Source organism: Ovis canadensis, chromosome 13, assembly GCF_042477335.2.
Source record: "Ovis canadensis isolate MfBH-ARS-UI-01 breed Bighorn chromosome 13, ARS-UI_OviCan_v2, whole genome shotgun sequence".
Lineage (NCBI taxonomy): Eukaryota > Metazoa > Chordata > Mammalia > Artiodactyla > Bovidae > Ovis > Ovis canadensis.
This window is the reverse complement of record NC_091257.1, coordinates 67650588-67670974: the sequence shown is the minus strand read 5'-3', so window position 1 is coordinate 67670974 and position 20387 is coordinate 67650588. Positions and strand designations below refer to the sequence as shown.

At 41.6% G+C, this 20387-nt stretch overlaps 1 protein-coding gene and 1 long non-coding RNA gene across 2 annotated transcripts in view; one reads left to right on the top strand and one right to left on the bottom strand.

Moving 5' to 3' along the window:
* The window catches only part of TMC2 (transmembrane channel like 2), a 101348-nt gene that overhangs the window by 50973 nt on the left and 29988 nt on the right, over positions 1-20387 (top strand). Inside the window, exons 7-10 of the mRNA XM_069548176.1 lie at positions 271-377; positions 9659-9757; positions 13887-14029; positions 16533-16680. Of these exons, the coding sequence (XP_069404277.1) occupies positions 271-377; positions 9659-9757; positions 13887-14029; positions 16533-16680 (497 nt within the window). The remainder of the gene's footprint in view (positions 1-270; positions 378-9658; positions 9758-13886; positions 14030-16532; positions 16681-20387) is intronic.
* On the bottom strand, positions 89-16924 carry LOC138417591 (uncharacterized). Its single transcript, XR_011248215.1, has 3 exons — positions 16836-16924; positions 11767-11951; positions 89-652 (listed from the first exon to the last, which is right to left on the bottom strand). It is a non-coding gene; the product is annotated as an uncharacterized lncRNA (long non-coding RNA).

Here is a 20387-nt window from a genome sequence, read left to right as displayed (position 1 = left end):
CTGGTTAGTTTATCATAGGTTCTATTGTATTAGAAAAAGGAATGGGCTTTGGACAAGTTAGACCAGAATTTAAATTGTGCTTCTTCACTTTCTGATTGTAGGAACTCAGGCAGATCGGTCCTTTTTATTAAAAAAAAAAAAAGAGAGAGATGTGTGTTCCACAGACTGACATGAAGATTGTATCCATCACACACACACACACACACAGTGCTTGGCAGTGTTACCACCCTCCTCCTGCAGCACTTACACCCACTGTGGTCTTCTCTGCAGGTCACTTTGGCTCTTCGGTGGCATCATATTTCATCTTCCTCCGATGGATGTATGGAGTTAACCTTGTCCTTTTTGGCTTAATATTTGGTCTAGTCATAATCCCAGAGGTAAGAAAAGAACTGCCTATAACTCTGGATAGTGTTATGAGGCTTATCATGACTTCCATCTTCATTTATATGAAACAAATACTCTGTTTTACAAAGACTCCATCATTTGTTTTTAATTTGAGGCTCACATCAATTGCCCAGAGAACCCAGTATGAAGAATGGAACCAGAATACTTGCATGTCTGAATGAATATGTGGACCCTACATTTTTCTACCTTTTATTTTACTTTGAGATTAGTCAAGAATTAATACTTCAGTGAGGTGTTTTCTTTTACCCTGAAAAAAAAAGAGACAGAATGCATTACATTATAATTTATTACCCCAAAGAAACCCTGCCTTTGAACAGCACTTCTCACTGCTCTCCCAGATACAATCTTATTATGGATGTAGGTAGATCCTTACCTATAAATGAGTAATAGAGAGACAAAAAATGAGCAAATGACCTGTGCAAATCTACATGATAAACTTGTGGTGACTGAGATCCCAGGTTTCCAGAGTGCTGTCCTGGGACCCGTTCCAGAGGTGACTGTGGTCCACTAGCACTCAGCACAGTAATTGCTATTGTCCCGTCTGAACCTCCTGGCACTAGTGCTGGGTACACCAGCGGATTACCTCTACAGCTTAGAGGGTAATGATATTTATGAATTTAGTAGTTTCTCTTCCAGATTTATTAATCAGCTCTATGATAGGTTACTGATTCCTACTTTATTACAAATAATTCCATGAGAATATTAGAGTCAATTCTATCTGTAGTCACATCCTTGGGAAACTTTCCTGAATATCTATTTCTCATGAAATTAAAAGATTTCCGCAGAATGTTAATTAAATCAAATTAGTTAGAAAACATTGAGGATCTATTATAATAGTATTAATACTTGGTAGGAAAGGAGTGTTATATTACTTACAAAACCATTGAATTCTTTTCTACATTACCTAGAGTGCATACCTGAAAATCAAGGATTATGAGTCAGTCCACTTTGTCCTATAGCCTTAAGCCATTGTCACTCTCCCATACAAAGAAAAGGATTATAACCTTCTGGAAAATGTATGCAAATGCTCTTGAAACAAATCTGGTTCTCTTCAAGTGGAAAATATTGTCAGAAGTTAAATTTCACTTCTCCTCTCCATAACCTAGGAAGTTAGAGTTTTCTGCAGTAGTCAGTGAGGAATTTTATCTTCACAGACTCTTTGCTTTTTTCTTGGGAGTTTTTGATTCCAAATGGATTTACTTCCATGAGAAGAGAGTACATTTAAATGCTGTAAACCTATGAGACATCTCTAGAGTTTTGCTGTACAATGGTCCAAGAAGGCTGTGTGTTAGGGAAGTTGAATAATTTTTAAAATACTGAGGATTTTTTCTTCTCAAAGAAGATCTTACATCTTGTATAATTTATGTAAATTAATATAATTTATAAGTATTTCATATCCAGTGGACATTTGTTTGAAAACAATGAAAATTTAGTGATTGGTGCTTTCCAGTGAAGACGGCAAGACCTTAACTGTCCAGGCAAGAGTACCTTGATTTGATTGGCGGGTGTTTAGGAAGCTGTATTGGAATAGGATGGAAGAAAGAAGAGAGAGAGAGAGACAGGGAAAGAATAGAACAGAGAGGACTTGATGACAGGTTGGACAACCACAGATGAGAATGTAGGGTATGTCAAAATGCCCTCAATTAGGGTAGTGGGTCCGTCTAGTCAAGGCTATGTTTTTTCCAGTGGTCATGTATGGATGTGAGAGCTGGACTATAAAGAAAGCTGAGCGCCGAAGAATTGATGCTTTTGAACTGTGGTGTTGAAGATTCTTGAGAGTCCCTTGGACTGCAAGGAGATCCAACCAGTCCATCCTAAAAGAGATCAGTCTTACGTGTTCATTGGAAAGTCTGATGTTGAAGCTGAAACTCCAATACTTTGGCCACCTGATATGAAGAGCTGACTCACTTGAGAAGACTCTGATGCTGGGAAAGATTGAGGGCAGGAGAAGAGGAAGACAGAGGATGAGATGGTTGGATGGCATCACCGACTCAATGGACATTGGTTTGGGTGGACTCTGGGAGTTGGTGATGGACAGGGAGGCCTGGCGTACTGCGGTTCATGGGGTCGCAAAGAGTTGGACACGACTGAGCAACTGAACTGAACTAAACTGAATGGTGTTTCTCAAAGAGCAGAAAGTTGTAATTTTGATGAAGTTCAAATTATCACTTGAAAAGATATCTATTTACGTATCCTGGCTGTGCTGGGCTTCGTTGCTACATGTGGGCTTTCTCTCACTGCGAGCTGGGGCTACTCTGGTTGCCATGCAAGGGCTTCTCATTGTGATGGCTTCTGTTGCTGCAGGGCTTAGGCTCTAGGCATGTGGGCTTTAGTAGCTGTGGTGCTTGGCTTCAGTAGTTGCCGCTTGTGGACCCCAGAGTGCATGCTCATTAGTTGTGGCACATGGGCTCAGTTGCCCCGAAGCATGTAGGATCTTCCCAGACCAGGGATCGAACCAGTGTCCTTGTATTGCAAGCTGAATTCTTAACCACTGAACCACCAGGGAAGCCACAGATTAATTACTTTTTTTTAATGATTCATGTTTTTTGTGTCCAGTCTAAGAAGTCTTCGTCTATCTTTGGTTGACAGAACCCTAAAATGACCCCCAGTGACCCACACTTGTGTAGAATTTCCTTCTCTTGAATATGGACTGGACCTGTGAATTTGGTGAAATTTTATGGTGATGAAATTTTACCCCTATGTTAAATGCTCCTATGGAAGGCAGGCATCTCAGATTGCCCCCAATGATCCCCCTTTCCTGATATCATGCCTTTGTATAATCCCCTCACTTGAGTAAAGGCTAGACTTTGTGGCTTGCTTTTAACAAATAGAATATAACCCAAATAACAAACTGTCACTTACAGGACTAGCTTATAAAAAACCATGACTTCCATCTGGCATTCTCTCTTGATTCCCTTCTTGGCTCACATGATTTGATGAAGCAATCTGCCAGACTGGAGAAGCCCACTGGCAAGGAACTGATGTGACCTTTGGACAAGAGCCAGTAAGGAACTGTGACCCTCAGTCCAACAACCCACGAGGAACTAAATCTTGCCAGTAATCATGTTAGTTAATCTGGAATCAGATCCTCCCCACCAGGCCTACAGATGAGACTAAAGGACCCAGATAAACCAAACCCAGGTTCCTGACCTGCAGAAACCAAGAGACAGTTGTATGGTAATTTGATGCACAGCAGCAGACGTTGGATCCAGTTCCCCAGGGGATCCTAGTGTGCAGCCAGGGTGTACATTGCTGGTGTATATTAATTAATTAAACTAAATAATTCTTTAAAATACTTTGTAAGTTCTGCTCTAGGATTCACATAGGCAGCACTCAAGGATTATGAGTTAGTCCACTTCGTCCTATATTCTCAAGCCATTGTCACTCTCCAGTACAGAGAAGCCTCATATTGATACTTCTTCTAAACATAACTATTAAAAATTTCAGATATTTAGAAAGGTATAAAGAATGAGCCCATTCACCTTCTATTAAGTTTAAGAATAAAAAGTTATATGCACATTAAAGTCCTCCATCTGCTTCTCCCCAATTGTATTACCCACAAAATTCTTACATGTAATCAGTCTCCTGAACTTTCCATTTCAATTTACATGTTAACATATATTGGCTTAAAGTTAAATAACATGGTTTCTTGTCTTTTTTAATCACTCATGTATCTGAAGTTATATTCCCTTTTACATGATAGTGTAATTTTTTTCCTCTTTCATTTACACTGAAGGTTTGTCTCTTTTAGTTATTTTATTAAATAAACAACTGGCTTTGTTGATTCTCTGGCATGTCTTTTTTTTAATTCATGTTGAGGAGGACATAATTTACATATTGTAAACTTCACTCTTTTAAAGTATACAGTTTGATAAGTTTTGACAAATATATAGAGTCAAGTAACTATCACCACAACTCTATCACCCAGAAAGTTCCGCATTGTCCCCTTTGCAAGAAATCTCTCCTTACCTCCAGCCTTTGACGAGCAGTGATCTAATTTCTGACCCTAAATTTTTGCCTTTTCCAGAATATCATATGAATAGAATCATGCACTCTGTAGCTTTTTTGTGCCTGGCCTCTTTCATTTAGCACAGTGTCAATGAGATTCATCCGTGTTGTTGCATGTATCAAATAGTTTGTCCCTTTATTGCTGAGTAATATCCTGTTGTTGGAGAAGGCAATGGCACCCCACTCCAGTACTCTTGCCTGGAAAATCCCATGGATGGAGGAGCCTGGTAGGGTGCAGTCCATGGGGTCGCTAAGAGTCAGACACGACTGAGTGACTTCACTTTCACTTTTCACTTTCATGTACTGGAGAAGGAAATGGCAACCCACTCCAGTGTTCTTGCCTGGAGAATCCCAGGGACGGGGGAGCCTGGTGGGCTGCCATCTATGGAGCTGCACAGAGTCGGACACGACTGACGTGACTTAGTAGTCATATCCTATTGTATGGATGTACCATAGTTTGTTATCTGTTCACCAGTCCATGAATATTTGGGTTGTTTCCAGCTGAGGACTATGATGAGGACTACTGTAAACATTCACCTTTCAGGCCTGTGTCTTATGTATCTCTATTTTCTACATCCCTAATTTCTACTCATAAACTAATAGTTTCTTTCCTGCTCATGTCTTTCTTTGAGTTTGTATTAGTTATCTATTGCTGAGTAAGAAAGGTATCCCGAAATTTTTACCAAAAAAACAAACATTTATTTCACAATTTCTGTGGATTAGAAGGGGCTTATCCAAGGTGTTATGAAAACCAGGTGGTATTCTGTTTCTTAAACTAGGTAGTCTATATACACTAGTTAATTTTCTTTTCATTATGATCAGATATATATACATATACATATATATATACTATTTTATATACAATATATTTCCCAATAAGAATATAAATTTTAAAGCAAGCAAAAAGAACTAGGAGTGAATTACCTAAAAACTATGAACCTATAAATTAAAAAACAAATGTTACATTAAATACTAAACAATAAAGCCTGTGTTAGTAAAAATCATGAGCAATATGGAAAGCCCATCCCAGCACTTTTCAACTTTATTTTCAAATTTCTACCTAATGCAATAAGTAAAGAAAAATAAACTTATACATTTTATGCAAAAAATACAAAATTCTTTAAATTTGCAGATGATATTATCATATACCCCCAAAGTACCAATGAGTGCATCAAAAGTTTCTTGAATTAATAAAAAAATATATGGGGATGACTAGAGTCATTTTTTCTTTTTCATACTGTTCATGGGGTTCTCAAGGCAAGAATACTGAACTGGCTTGTCATTTCCTTCTCCAGTGGACCATGTCAGAGCTCTCCCCCATGACCAGTCCATCTTGAGTAGCCCTACATGGCATAGCTCATAGTTTCATTGAGTCAGACAAGGCTGTGGTTCACGTGATCAGTTTGATTCATTTTCTGTGATTGTGGTTTTCATTCTGTCTGCCCTCTGATGGATAAGGATAAGAGGCTTATGGAAGCTTCCTGATGGGAGAGACTGACTGTGGGGGAAACTGGGTCTTGTTCTGATGGGCAGGGCCATGCTCAGTAAAACTTTAATCCAACTTCCTGTTGATGGGCGGAGCTGTGTTCCCTCCCTGTTGTTTGACCTGAGGCCAAACTATGGTGATGGAGGTAATGAAGGTATGGAGGTAATGAAGATAATCGTGACCTCCTTCAAAAGATCCTGTGCAGGGGCTGCCGCATTCAGTGCCCCGACCCTGTAGCAGGCCACTGCCGACCCACACCTCTGCTGGAGGCTCCTAGACACTCACTGGCAAGTCTGGTTCATTCTCTTGTGGAGTCACTGCTCCTTTCTCCTGGGTCCTGGTGCATACAAGGTTTTGTTTGTGCCCTCCAAGAGTTTGTTTCCCCAGTCTTTTGTATGTTCTGGCACCTCTATGGTGGGGTTAATGGCAACTTCCTCCAAGAGGGCTTATGCCATACCCAAGTCTGCTGTACCCAGAGCCCCTGCTTCTGAGGCAGGCCACTTCTGACCCATACCTCCACAGGAGACACTCAAACACTCAAAGGAAGGTCTGGCTCAGTCTCTGTAGGGTCTCCTGGTGTACACATGGTTTTGTTTGAGCCCTCCAGGCATCTCTGATGGCTATGGGGTTTGATTCTAAACATGATTTCGCCCCTCCTACCATCTTGCTGGGGCTTCTCCTTTGCCCTTGGACGTGGGGTATCTTTTTTGGGTGGGATCCAATGCTGTCCAAGCCAGGCTTAAGCAATATGTGAACCATGAACTTCTAGATGTTCAAGCTGGTTTTACAAAAGGCAGAGGAATCAGAGATCAAATTTCCAACATCCTCTGGATCATCAAAAAAGCAAGAGAGTTTAAGAAAAACATCTATTTCTGTTTTATTGACTATGCCAAAGACTTTGACTATGTGGATCACAATACACTGTGGAAAATTCTGAAAGAGATGGGAATACCAGACCACCTGACCTGCCTCTTGAGTAACCTGTATACAGGTCAGGAAGCAACAGTTAGAACTGGACATGGAACAACAGATTGGCTCCAAGTAGGAAAAGGAGTATGTCAAAGCTGTATATTGTCACCCTGCTTATGTAACTTATATGCTGAGTACATCTTGAGAAATGCTGGGCTGGAAGAAGCACAAGCTGGAATCAAGATTGTCAGGAGAAATATCAATAACTTCAGATATGCAAATGACACCAACCTTATGGCAGAAGGTGAAGAACTAAAGAGCCTCTTGATAAAAGTGAAAGAGGAGAGTGAAAAAGTTGGCTTAAAGCTCAACATTCAGAAAACTAAGATCATGGTATCCGGTCCTATCACTTCATGGCAAATATATTGGGAAACAGTGGAAACAGTGGCTGACTTTATTTTTCTGGGCTCCATAATCACTGCAGATGGTGACTGCAGCCATGAAATTAAAAGATGCTTGATCCTTGAAAGGAAAGTTATGACCAACCTAGACAACATATTAAAAAGCAGAGACATTACTTTGCCAACAAAGGTCCATCTAGTTAAGGCTATGGTTTTTCCAGTGGTCATGCATGGATGTGAGAGTTGGACTATAAAGAAAGCTGAGTGCCAAAGAATTGATGCTTTTGAATTATGGTGTTGGAGAAGACTTTTGAGAGTCCCTTGGACTGCTAGGAGATCCAACCAGTCCATCCTAAAGGAGATCAGTCCTGGATGTTCACTGAAGGGCCTGATGTTGAAGCTGAAACTCCAGTACTTTGGCCACCTGATGAGGAGAGCTTACTCATTTGAAAAGACCCTGATGCTGGGAAAGACTGAGAGCAGGAGGAGAAGGGGATGACAGAGGATGAGATGGTTGGATGGCATCACCAACACAATGGACATGGGTTTTGGTGGACTCCAGGAGTTGGTGATGGACAGGGAGGCCTGACTTACTGCGGTTCATGGGGTCGCAAAGAGTCAGACACAACAGAGCGACTGAACTGAACTGAACTGAACATTCTCCTATCAACAGTTATTCAGCAGCGAGTTGTAATTTTGGAGTTCTCCCAGAAGATTTGGACTGTAAAGAAAGCTGAGCACCAAAGAATCGACACTTTTGAGCTGTGGGGTTGGAGAAGACTCTTGAGAGTCCCTTGGATGGCAAGGAGATCAAACCAGTCAATCTCAAAGGAAATCACTCCTGAATATTCATTGTAAGAACTGATGCTGAAGCTGAACCTACAATACTTTGGCCACCTGATGCGAAGAGCTGACTCACTGAAAAAGACCCTGATGCTGGGAAAGATTGAGAGCAAGAGGAGAAGGCGACAACAGAGGATGAGATGATTGGATGGCATCACCGTATGATGGGCATGGGTTTGAGCAAGCTTCAGGAGTTGGTGGTGGACAAGGAAGCCTGCATGCTGCAGTCCATGGGGTCACAAAGAGTTGGACATGACTGAGGGACTGAACTGAACTGAGAGTCATTTTAAATAAACAAACATCAGTGATATTTTCTACATTCTCAGTATCAAGTTTGAAATTAAATTTAAAATGTTCATACTCAAAATAGTAATAAATCTATAAAATAACTAGCAATAAATTTAACAAAGTAGATTTCTATGAGGAATACTATAAAGCAAGGCAGGACAAAAATATCACCAAATAAACAGGAGGCACATTCGTGGAAGGTAAGGCTTAATATCATTAAAAAAAGATCAATTCTTTCTAAATCAATACATAAATTTAATATAATTCTGATTTTTTAATAAATAGCAATGTGAATCAAGGCATATAGATAGATAGATAGATAGATAACAGAATTATGTACACCCAGAGAGCAAATTAAAAAGCAGAGATATCATTTTGCTGACAAAATGATACCACCAGGTCCATATAGTGAAAGCTACGGTTTTTCCAGTAGTCACATACAGATGTGAGAGTTGGACCATAAGGAAAGCTGAGCGCTGAAGAATTGATGCTTTTGAATTGTGGTGCTGGAGAAGACTCTTGAGAGTCCCTCAGACTGCCACGAGATCAAACCAGTCAATCTCAAAGGAAATCACTCCTGAATACTCACTGGAAGGACTGTTGCTGAAGCTGAAACTCCAATACTTTGGCCCCCTGATGCAAAGAGCTGACTCATTGGAAAAGACCTTGATGCTGGGAAAGATTGAGGGCAGGAGGAGAAGAGGGTGAGAGAGGATGAGATGGTTGGATAGCATCACTGACCCAGTGGACATGAGTTTGAGCAAACTCCAGGAGATAGTGAAGGACAGTTTCCTGGCATGCTCCAGTCCATAGGGTCTCAAAGAGTGGGGCACGACTTAGTGACTAAACAACAACAACAAAGAACTTGAAATACTCAAAGAACTTGAAATACTCTAATTAATCCAACAATACGGGATTTTTAAAATAGGTTTAGGGTACATACATGTGATTAGGTATTTTGAAGTCATTTTATTTTGAAAAATACTGTATGCCATAAGGAGTTGGTCATAAAATAATAGTAAGCTAAATAACCAAGCTAAAGCATACATAAAACTCAGAAACTTTCAAAGAAAATATATGAAGAGCTATCAATCATCTTTAAGATGTGAAAGTGATAGGTAATTTTTTAAACACTCTTCTATACTTTTTCACATTTTCTGCAATGAGTATATACTATTTTAACTCAGGAAAGTGATTAATTTTATTTTTTTTAAAATGAGTGTTCCTGCTCTGAGAAGGGATTTAACCCACTGTGTACACATTTCTGTGTGTGTGTATCTCCTGCACATGTAATTGTGTCATTCTGTCTCAACACAAGGTGCTAATGGGCATGCCCTATGGAAGTATTCCCAGAAAGACGGTGCCTCGGGCTGAGGAAGAGAAAGCCATGGATTTTTCTGTTCTTTGGGATTTTGAGGTACCATTGCCAATGTGCACAATGTTATGATTGTGGATAAGTGTGAAATGTTTAATTATTAGAAACCAGTGCTTCAACCAGTGGGATCCTGGCACTGTGCAGAATAAGCTAGCCAACCATGTCCGCCTAGGTCCCCTTCATGGGTCTTTCCGTCACACATTCTGATGGGCACAAGTTCCCCACGAGATCACTGCTCCCCCCATTCTGCCAGATCTATGTAAGGCAATCTTGCAGGATGGTTTTATCTCACTGTAACCCAGTAAGACCCCAGGGCTATATTGCCAGTCCAACCTTGCCCCAAGCTTCACTTGACATCTTCAACTAAGTATCAAATTTGCTTCTCAAATTCAACAGCTATCCAACCAAACTCACATCATCTTTTCTCATCTCTTTTATGGGAACCACCAGTCATCCAGTCATTCAAGTCTGAAACCTGAAAGTCATCCCACATTTTTCTGTCATCACTACCACCCCTCACATCCAATGAATCACTAAATCTGAGCCTGTCTACTAAATATTTCTTAGTCTCCTTTTCTCTTTCCCTTGGACCTCTGCTGCGAATAACACTGTACCAAGATCACTGTCAGGATCTTCTGCCTGTGCTCCCAGCCTTTTCTTGGCTCCTCACATCTCCATTCCCTCTGCTGCCAGGGACCTTTCTAAAATACAAACGTGACCCTGTGACTCCCCATCGTTGATATTCATTGATTCCCATTCCCAGTTGGAATAAAACCAAGTGTTCTGAATTGGGCTTACAAAAGAATTGTTCATGACCCAGTTGCCCTCTACCTTGCCAGTCCCATGTCTAAGACCTCATATTTTGTGTCACAATATTACCAACCTGGGGGGAAGTCCAGTGCCCCATGCCTTTGCTCAGGGTCCTGTGCCCATCCCTCCCTCAGAAAAGTGTGAAAGTGAGTTGGAGTATTTTTTTCAAGTTATTTGGAAAGGAGTGTTTCAAATAAGTACTATACCACTAACAATTGCATACTATTGCTACTATATGCGGATTTCCCTGGTGGCTCAGCAGTAAAGAATCCACCTGCAATGCAGGAGACCCAGGTTCGATCCCTGGGTCAGGAAGATCCTCTGGAGAAAGAAATAGCAACCCACTCCAGTATTCTTGCCTGGGAAATCCCATGAACAAAGGAGCCTGGCAGACTACAGTCCATGGGGTCACAAGAGTCAGACACAACTTTAGCAACTGAGCACACACACACTCCATCACCACTACTATATGCTGCTATGAGAATTTCCTTTACTCTTTTTTAAAAAATATTTATTTATTTATTCATTTATTTATTTTTAGCTACTCTGGGTCTTCCTTGTTGTGTGCAGGCTTTCTCTAGTTGCAGCAAATGGGGACTACTTTCTAGTTCTGGTGCACAAGCTTCTTATTTGCAGTGGCTTCTCTTGTTAGCTCAGTTGGTAAAGAACCCACCTGCAATGCAGGAGACCCCTGCTTGATTCCTGTGTTATAAAGACCCGCTGGAGAAGGGATAGGCTACCCATTCCAGGATTCTTGGGCTTTTCTGGTGGCTCAGCTGGTAAAGAATCTATCTGCAATGAGGGAGACCCGGGTTCAGTCCCTGGGTTGGGAAGATACCCTGGAGAAGAGAAAGTGTTCTGGCCTGGAGAATTCCATGGACTGTATTAGTCCATGGAGTTGCAAAGAGCTGGACACGACTGAGCAAATTTCACTCTCTTGTTGCAGAGCACAAGCTCCAGGCACAGTAGTTGGGGTACACAGACTTAGTTACCCCATAGCATATGGAATCTTCCCAGACCAGAGATCTAACCCACATCCCCTGCATTGGCAGGAGGATTCTTAACAACTGGACCATCAGGAAAACGTTTCTTTATTCTTTATTTCACCCAAGAACCCTTGTAGAAATGTCCTATCCACCCCAAACCAACAATTTATTCAGCAATAATCCTACATTGTTGTTGTTGTTGCCAGGGATAAATTTTTATTTTTCAAGTAAAAATAGAAATTTTGGAAAACTTACATCCATCACCATGACAATGGCAGTTTCTCAGTAGTTAAATACTTTTCTGATGAGATCAATGGAGATGTTGCCAATGTGATTTTTGGGAGTCCAATGGTTACGACTCTGCTTCCACTGCAGGGGGCACAGGTTCAATCCCTGGTCAGGAAACTAAAGATCCCACATGCCATGAGGTGCAGCCAAAGCTAAAACAAAAGAGAAAACTGCTTGTATAAGAAATGTGTTGACATTTGGTGGATGTTTATAACTCAGTGAACTTTCCAGATAACCAATACAAAATGATGTGTGAGTGAAAGATCCCACATCTTGATAGTAAAAGATAGAGCGATTGATTTTTTAAACTTTATATTTTGAGATAACTTTAAACTTATAGAAGTGTTGCATAAATAGTACAGAGAGTTCCCATATACCGCTCACCCATTCACCTTATGCTATCCATAGAACAATCATCAAAACTAAGAAATTAATCTTCATCCAGTATTATTAATTGAAATACTGTATTTATTTGGATTTCACCTGTTTTTCCACTAATGTTCTTTTTCTGTCCCAGGACCCAATTCAAAATCTCACATTGATTTGTCAAGTCTCTTTACTCTCCTTCAACCAGTGACTATTCTCTTTCAGTGACCTTGACACATTTGAATAGCTGATTAGTTGTTTTTGGAAAATGCCCCTGAATTTGGGTTTGTCTGATGTTCTCTCATGATTGTATTAAGGTTATGCATCATTGGGAAGGATACCACAGAGGCAACGTGACTTTCTCAGGGTGTCAAATCAGGGTTACATTATGTTGAGCTCTTGGTTAAAGTGGTGTCTGCCAGAGTTCTCTGCTGTAAAGTGAGTATTTTCCCCTTTCCAATTATTTAGTACTTGGGGGAGAGCAATGGATCTTAAGGTATAAAAAGTTCTTTATATGATTCATATTCCACATGATAGCTAACTTTTAAGAACTAGTTATGGGGTTGAGATAAAATAACAAAGAAGAAATAGTCACAAATATATGAAAAATACTATGAAAATTTGGCTCCTCTCTCCAGCTACACATCTGTGTGAAGCCAGAATAATCCCATATTCAGCAAAGATATAAAAGAAGTACTAAACTTCTAATATTATACCTAAACAACTACACACTTAAAAAGTGTGCTGCTGCTGCTGCTGCTGCTGCTAAGTCACTTCAGTCGTGTCCGACTCTGTGCGACCCCAGAGACGGCAGCCCACCAGGCTCCCCCGTCCCTGGGATTCTCCAGGCAAGAACACTGGAGTGGGTTGCCATTTCCTTCTCCAGTGCATGAAAGTGAAAGGTGAAAGTGAAGTCGCTCAGTCATGTCTGACTCTTAGCGACCCCATGGACTGCAGCCTACCAGGCTCCTCCGTCCATAGGATTTTCCAGGCAAGAGTACTGGAGTGGGGTGCCATCGCCTTCTCCAAAAGTGTGCTAATTACACTTAAAGTCAATTATGTGCTTGTGCTTTTGTGCTTAGTTGCTCAGTCATGCCCGACTCTTTGCGACCCCATGGACTATAGCCCACCAGGCTCCTTTGTCCATGGGGATTCTCCAGGCAAGAATACTGGAGTGGGTTGCCATGTTCTCCCCCAGGAAAGTAAATTATACCCAGAACCAAACTGAAATTAAAACTCAGGTTAGATTGTGAGCTTTATCACATAGTTTTCTTTAGAAGTTTTGAGACACTGAGAAAGTTCATGGATTTCCATCTAGTTCCAGAGTGTTCAATTAAGACCCTGGGCACAGAAGGCAGAGCGGAGGGGAACTTGGAGTGGTGTGTGCAGTTGCACACAGACACACACACACAAACATCCCTCATCCCTAATTTATCCCAAATGTTAACCATAATCTCCTCCCCCTTCTGTATCTCGGTGTCCTCTGTACTCAGTGTAATGGAGAAATAGAAGGGGAAAGGAAAGAGGGGAGAGTGAGGACCTGCACAGACTCAGGAGCAAACCAGGGGAGTGAAAGGAAGAACAAGAATGTCCAGAGCCCTTCCTCCTCCCCTCCAGCTCCCATCGTACCTCTGAAAAAGAAACCCCAGGTTGGACAGGAGGGTCTGATGACTGTCACTCTAAGCTCACTAACCCAGGACACTTGCTTTGCTGACGCCCAGGGCTACATGAAGTACTCTGCTCTCTTCTATGGCTACTACAACAACCAGAGGACCATCGGGTGGCTGAGGTACAGGTTGCCCATGGCTTACTTCATGGTGGGGGTCAGCGTGTTCGGCTACAGTCTGATGATCGTCATTAGATCGTAAGTATGATTATCCCATTTACAGGCATTTAACCTTCCCACAAACAGCCCACTCCTATGTCACACTGGGCCTACTTACCTTCTTCTCAGGGATTTGGAGAGAAAACAAGGAAACAAATAAAGCAAATGCAGGTTGTCATGTGAGGCATGAAAGATATATACAGGTTAATGTGGGAAGTTCTGGAAAATGGGATAGACACTCCTTTAGAAGAAGCTGGTACAGCACTTTAGACAAAGCAAGAGCATGTGCAACGGCGCTGAGGCAGTGAATATCCTACTGCGCCCCCAAAACGGTCAAAAAACCAATGCAGGGCTTCCCTAGTGCCTAAATGGTAAAAAATCCGCCTGCCAATGCAGGAAGCACAGATTCAATCTCTGATCCAGGAAGACCCTACAGGACATGGAGCAGCTAAGCCATGTGCCACAACTATTGAACCTGCACTCTAGACCCTGGAAGCCAGAGCTACTGAAGCCCGCATGCCCTAGACCCCATGCTCCGCAAAAAGAGAAACCACTGCAATCACAGCAAAGAGTAGTCCCTGCTGTCTACAACCAGAGAAAGCTCACATAGCGATGAAGACTCAGGGCAGCCATAAATAAATAAATAAAAATGATTAAAATCTTAAAAAGAAAACAAAACAGAACAGTATGGCTTGAAGAGGAGCATGGTACCTGGTAATGAAATGCTGGAGAAGTTTTTGAGCCCTGTTTCTGTTTTCCTCAGAGCCTGGCTTCCTCAGAAAAACCCTCTGCTGTAAGCTCATGTGAAAGCTGAGGCGGCACTTACAAAGATACAACAAGGCTAAACCAGCGTCTGTGGCAGTGACTAACCTTGGTGTCCTCTCCAATACCAACTCTGCTTTTCTCTGTGGTCAGAAATGGCGCTTTAATACGTTTGTGCCTCCTAATTCATATTCTCTGAAGAAAAAAACTTGGGTTACCTCCCAGATTGCCTTCTTCTAAGTCAGGGGATCCTAGTCAGCACAGGCTGTGCAGGATGGGGGCAGTCTGTGCACAGACATGACCACCACGCCCCCGCTTCAGCAGGGCCACCGGAGGTCACATATCCTGGAAGAGCAGAGCAGCTGTGTACGCAGCAGAAGCAGAGAGCCCTTGAAGCCCGACCAGAACCCCCGCAAAGCGATGGACAGGCCCAGCTGGGTTTTCTCTCTCATCCACTGAGAGGAAAATGCTGCTGTTCATGAAAGCCTGTCTGGCATGAGACAGTGACCACTATGTGACATGTGGCTACCCAGCTCTATCAAGCAAAAGGAAGAAAAACAAGGGGGCAGGCGAGACAGGGTTGGTTTTATTCTTAGCCCTGGCATTGTTACATTTTTCCCAGCAAAGTGTAAGGATATGGAATGTTTACCTGTTGAACCAAAAAGCTAAGGCAACCAGGCCCCTGAAACTGCAAATCCCAAAAGCTAATATGTCAGACAGAGTCAGAGAGAAGCAAACCCCCCTGTTGCATGTGATGGAACCCCTGTCTGGGATTCCGTGGTTCTCCCAGAGTGGATCTCCAGGAAGCACAAACAGAAGATAAGGACAGGGAGGTTGAAATAGGGGGCTATTGAAGCAGGTCCGAGGTACTTTCCTGCAAGCTTGCTTAAGAAAAGGATGTGTGTCTGATCTGGCTGCAATACCAACTGCCTCAGGGCTTGTTGAATTTTATATCAGAAAAATACAATTTTTATCCAAAAAAATAGATGAATTAGAAGGGGATGTTCTTGAATTTATGGTTGCTAGGGGGAAGGATGAGGGGAAGGGATAGTTAGGGAGATAGACATCTACACACAGCTATATTTAAAATGGATAACCAACAACAAACAACTGTATAGCACAAAGAACTCTGCTCACTGTTATATGGCAGCCTGGATGGGAGGAGAGGTCAAGGGAGAAGGGATACATGTGTATGTATATATATGGCTGAGTCCCTTTGCTGTTCACCTGAAACTATCACAATATTTTTAATTGGCTATACCCCAATGAAAGTGAAAGTGAAAGTTGCCCAGTTGTGTCCAGCTCTTTGTGATTCCATGTCACAAAGACTCTATATAGTCCATGGAATTCTCCAGGCCAGACTACTGGAGTGGGTCGCCTTTCCCTTCTCCAGGGGATCTTCCCAACCCAATAGAATACCCCAACAAAAAAGTTTAAAAATAAAAAAATACATGTGCAAAGAAGTAATGGCAATAAATTTTTTAAAAGGAGGGGATGTTCTCTGTGAGATGAGTTCTAAAATATTGGCACAAGAATTCAGACGTCAGGGTAGAACGCATGGTTATGTGTCCTGTACCCATGCCGGCTTCTTGTTATCCGACTGACACCATGTACGCTCACAGGGCACTCTGACTTTGAGGGGAAGGTGCTCTGGCTGGCAGTAGCCTGACTCAAATCCGTCTTAGCTCTTTTCCTTCACTGGATATCTGCCACCTGTGCCCAAGACTGGGCTGACACAGCAGACACAACAGCCCTAACGACAGCGGTCTGTGCCCTGCAGGATGGCCAGCAACAACCAGGGCAGCACGAGCGAGGGGGACAGTGATAACTTCACATTCAGCTTCAAGATGTTCACCAGCTGGGACTACCTGATTGGGAATTCAGAGACCGCTGACAACAAATATGCCTCCATCACCACCAGCTTCAAGGTAGTCACCTCGGGGCCGTTTCCACTTCCTGGGGAACTCTGAGTCCCTCCGGTCACTGGGAGAGTTCTCCCAGCTGGGGCATGGGAAATAAGATCCCCAATTAGCCTTCAAGATCCTCAAGCCTTCAAGAAAGAATGCCTATGGGTGGTACTCACCATCTGTTTCTTAATGTGGTTGAGAATCATGGATTCTGGGCCCTGCCTCTTTCCTCTCAGAACTGCTTTCTGCTGGAGGAAGTGAAAAGGACTCACTTGGGGCAGCTGTTCTCAACTTTTACACATATTTGCATGATCTGAGGTGCTTTAAAAAATCTTCTGGGCCCCACCCCCAGAGACTCTCATATAATTGGTCTAGGGTGGGGTCCTGGCATTGGTTTTTTTAAAAAAAACTTCCCCAGGCAATTAGAACACCCACAGAGAGTTCAGAACCCTGGTTTGGGGATATGGGAATAAATGAATCAGTTAAATGTATAATTCCACACTCAATTATCTTATTAATTTGCTCAAAAGAGAGATGTGAGGTGGCCTACAGAATAAAGGACAAAAACAAGCCTGAGGGTAAGCAGTCGGAATGAAGGCGGAAGCCCTGCACATCTTAGTTTTTCCCTCCATGACTGTATATACCACTCAGGGGTCTTTACTTTTAATTGAAGTATATTTGATTTACAACGTTGTGTTAGTTTCTGTTATACAGCAAAGTGATTCAATTATACATATATATTCATTTTCATATGCTTTACCATTATAGGTTATTACAAGATATTGAATATGATTCCCTATGCTATACAGTAGGACCTATGTTTTATATATAATGGTAGTTTGCATCTACTAGTCCCAAACTCCTAATTTATCTATCGCCCTGCTATCTCCTTTAGTAAACATAAGTTTGTTTTCTAAGTCTGTGTGTCTGTTTCTGTTTTGAGAAAAAAAAGTTTATTTTTATCATTTTTTAGACTCCACATATATAAACAATATCATGACATTTGTCTGTCTCTGACTTACTTCACTTTCTATGATAATCTCTGGATCCATCCATGTTGCTGCAAATGGCACTATTTCATTCTTTTTTATGGCTTTTAAATTTTTCATCCTTTTTAATATATAATTTTCCATATGTACCACATCTTCTTTATTCATTCATCCATGAATGGACTCTTGGGTTGCTTCCTTATCTTTGCTATTGTAAATAGTGCTGCTTTGAACATCGGGATGCTTATATCATTTTGAATTAACGTTTTCATGTTTTCCAAATATATGCCCAAGAGCGGGATTGCTGGATCATGTGGTAGTTCTACTTTTAGTTTTACTGTTCTCCATAGTGACAGCTCCCAGGTAGCCAATGCAGGAGACATAAGAGATGTGGGTTTGATCCCCAGGTCAGGAAGAGCCCCTGGAGGAGGACATGGCAACCCACTCCAGTATTCTTGCCTGGAGAATCCCTTGGACAGAGGAGCCTGGAGGGCTACAGTCCATAAAGTCACAAAGAGTCGGGCATGACTGAAGTAACTTAGCATGCATGCATATAGTGGCTGCAACCACTTACATTCCCACCAACAGTGTAGGAGGATTCCCTTTTCTCCATACCCTCTCCAAAATTTGTTATTTTCTCCCATTCTGTAGGTTGCCTTTTTTTTTTTTATGGTTTCCTTTGCTGTGCAAAAGCTTATAATTTGATTAGGCCCCATTTATTTATTTTTGTTTTGTTATTTTTATTGCCTTAAGAGAAGGAAGGAGATTTTTTAATCAACTAACAGTTATTGTGTTCAGGTTCAGCTTCAACTAACTCATCAGGCAGTTAAAATACATTAATGCACACAGTTCTCACAACATGTGTCCTGTTATATAAGTATATTATTTTGGTTTTTAACATATTCAGAGAAGCCTTCTCCTTCCTAGATGTTCAAAGTGCTTCATAGACATTGACCTGCTTTGCCTCTCTCTAGTAGTCCTGGAGGAAGGGTCAAAACCCCTGTTGACCCCTACCCTGCCCTTAGATGCTCCATCACAGGCTCCCCATTGCTGTGGACAGGAAAACTGAGCCAGCTCCCTGCTCCAACAACCGCCAAACCTAGAGGACTCTGGGGCTCATGACTCAAGCCCTGTCCCTGGTGGGTGTACCTGCCTTCTGCAAGCAACAACTGGTATCACTGGGCAGCAGTCCATTCTCCTCCCAGAAGGGCCAAGAGAGAGGAGAGGGAAGAAGACAAGGCCATCAAGTCTACACCACTGCTGTGCTGTAGATCTGACCCCTGTAAGGTCCTGGAGTAACAAAGTCTGACTGACCAGACAGGGGAAGCATTGGACTATCAAGAACTCTGAACGGTTTCAAAGAAGACATACAGATGGCCAGCAGGCACATGAAAAGATGTTCAACATTGCTAATTAACAGAGAAATGCAAATCAAAACTACAATGAGGTGTCACCTCACACCAGTTAGAGTGGCCATCCTGAAAAAATCTACAAATAACAAATGCTGGTGAGGGTATGGAGAAAAGGGAACCCTCCTTCAATGTTGGTGAGGAGGTAAGTTGGTATAGCCACTATTGAAAACAGTATAGATGTTCCTCAGAAAACTAAAAGTAGAATTATGATATGATCCAGCATCCCACTCCTGGCCATATAGCCAGACAAAACTATAATTCAAAAAGATACATGCACTACTGTGTTCCTAGAAGCACTATTCACGTTAGCCAATATATGGAAACATCTAAATGTCCAACTATAGGTGAATGGATAAAGAAGATGTAATATAATATGTGTGTGTGTATATATATATACACACACATACCACTTGGTCATAAAAAAGAATGAAATATTGCCATTAGCAGCAACATGGATGCAACTAGTGATTATCATACTAAGTCAAGTCAGAAAGAGAAAGACAGATGCCATATGAGATCTCTTCTATGTGGAGTCCCAAGCATGGCACAAATGCACCTGCCTCTGGAACAGAAACAGACTCACAGACGTGGAGAGCAGACTTGTGGTTCCAAGGGGGAGGGGGCTGAGGGAGGGGGTAGAGTAGGAGTTCGGGTTCAGCAGATGTAAGCTTTTATATATGGAATAGATAAACAACAAGGTCCTACTGTATAGCCTAGGGAAGTAAATTCAATATCCTGTGATAAACAATAATGGAAAGAATTTTTTTTTAATGTATACATATATAACTGAATCACTTTGCTGTGCAGTAGTAATTAACACAACATTGTAGATTATATTCAACTTTAAAAAAGTAAAGAAAGATCTCCTTCCAGGACTTTTGTGTCCAGGGGACCTCATTTTCCACCCTTATTCTGCCACATACTAATTGTGCCACATTCTAATTTCACATACTATAAAAAGCGTACTAATGCAGGGCATGTTTAATAATAAAAAATCTATTGTATTTGTATACACTAGCAGCAAACAATTAGAAGGCAATTTCATTCCATTTATAATAAAATGACATAAAGTACAATAAAATGACACAAAGTATAAAAAATTCCAAGGAATGAATTTCACACACACACAAAACGTGCAAAGCTGCCTACACCAAAAAAGTATAAAACATTGCTGAGAGGAATTAATAAACTCTAAATAAATGGAGAAATATACCATGCCCATGGATTAGAACAGTGATCAACAAACTATAGCCCAGTGTCCAAATCCAGCCTGCTGTCTATTTTTATAAATATCATTTCATTGAAATAAAGTCATACCCATTTATTA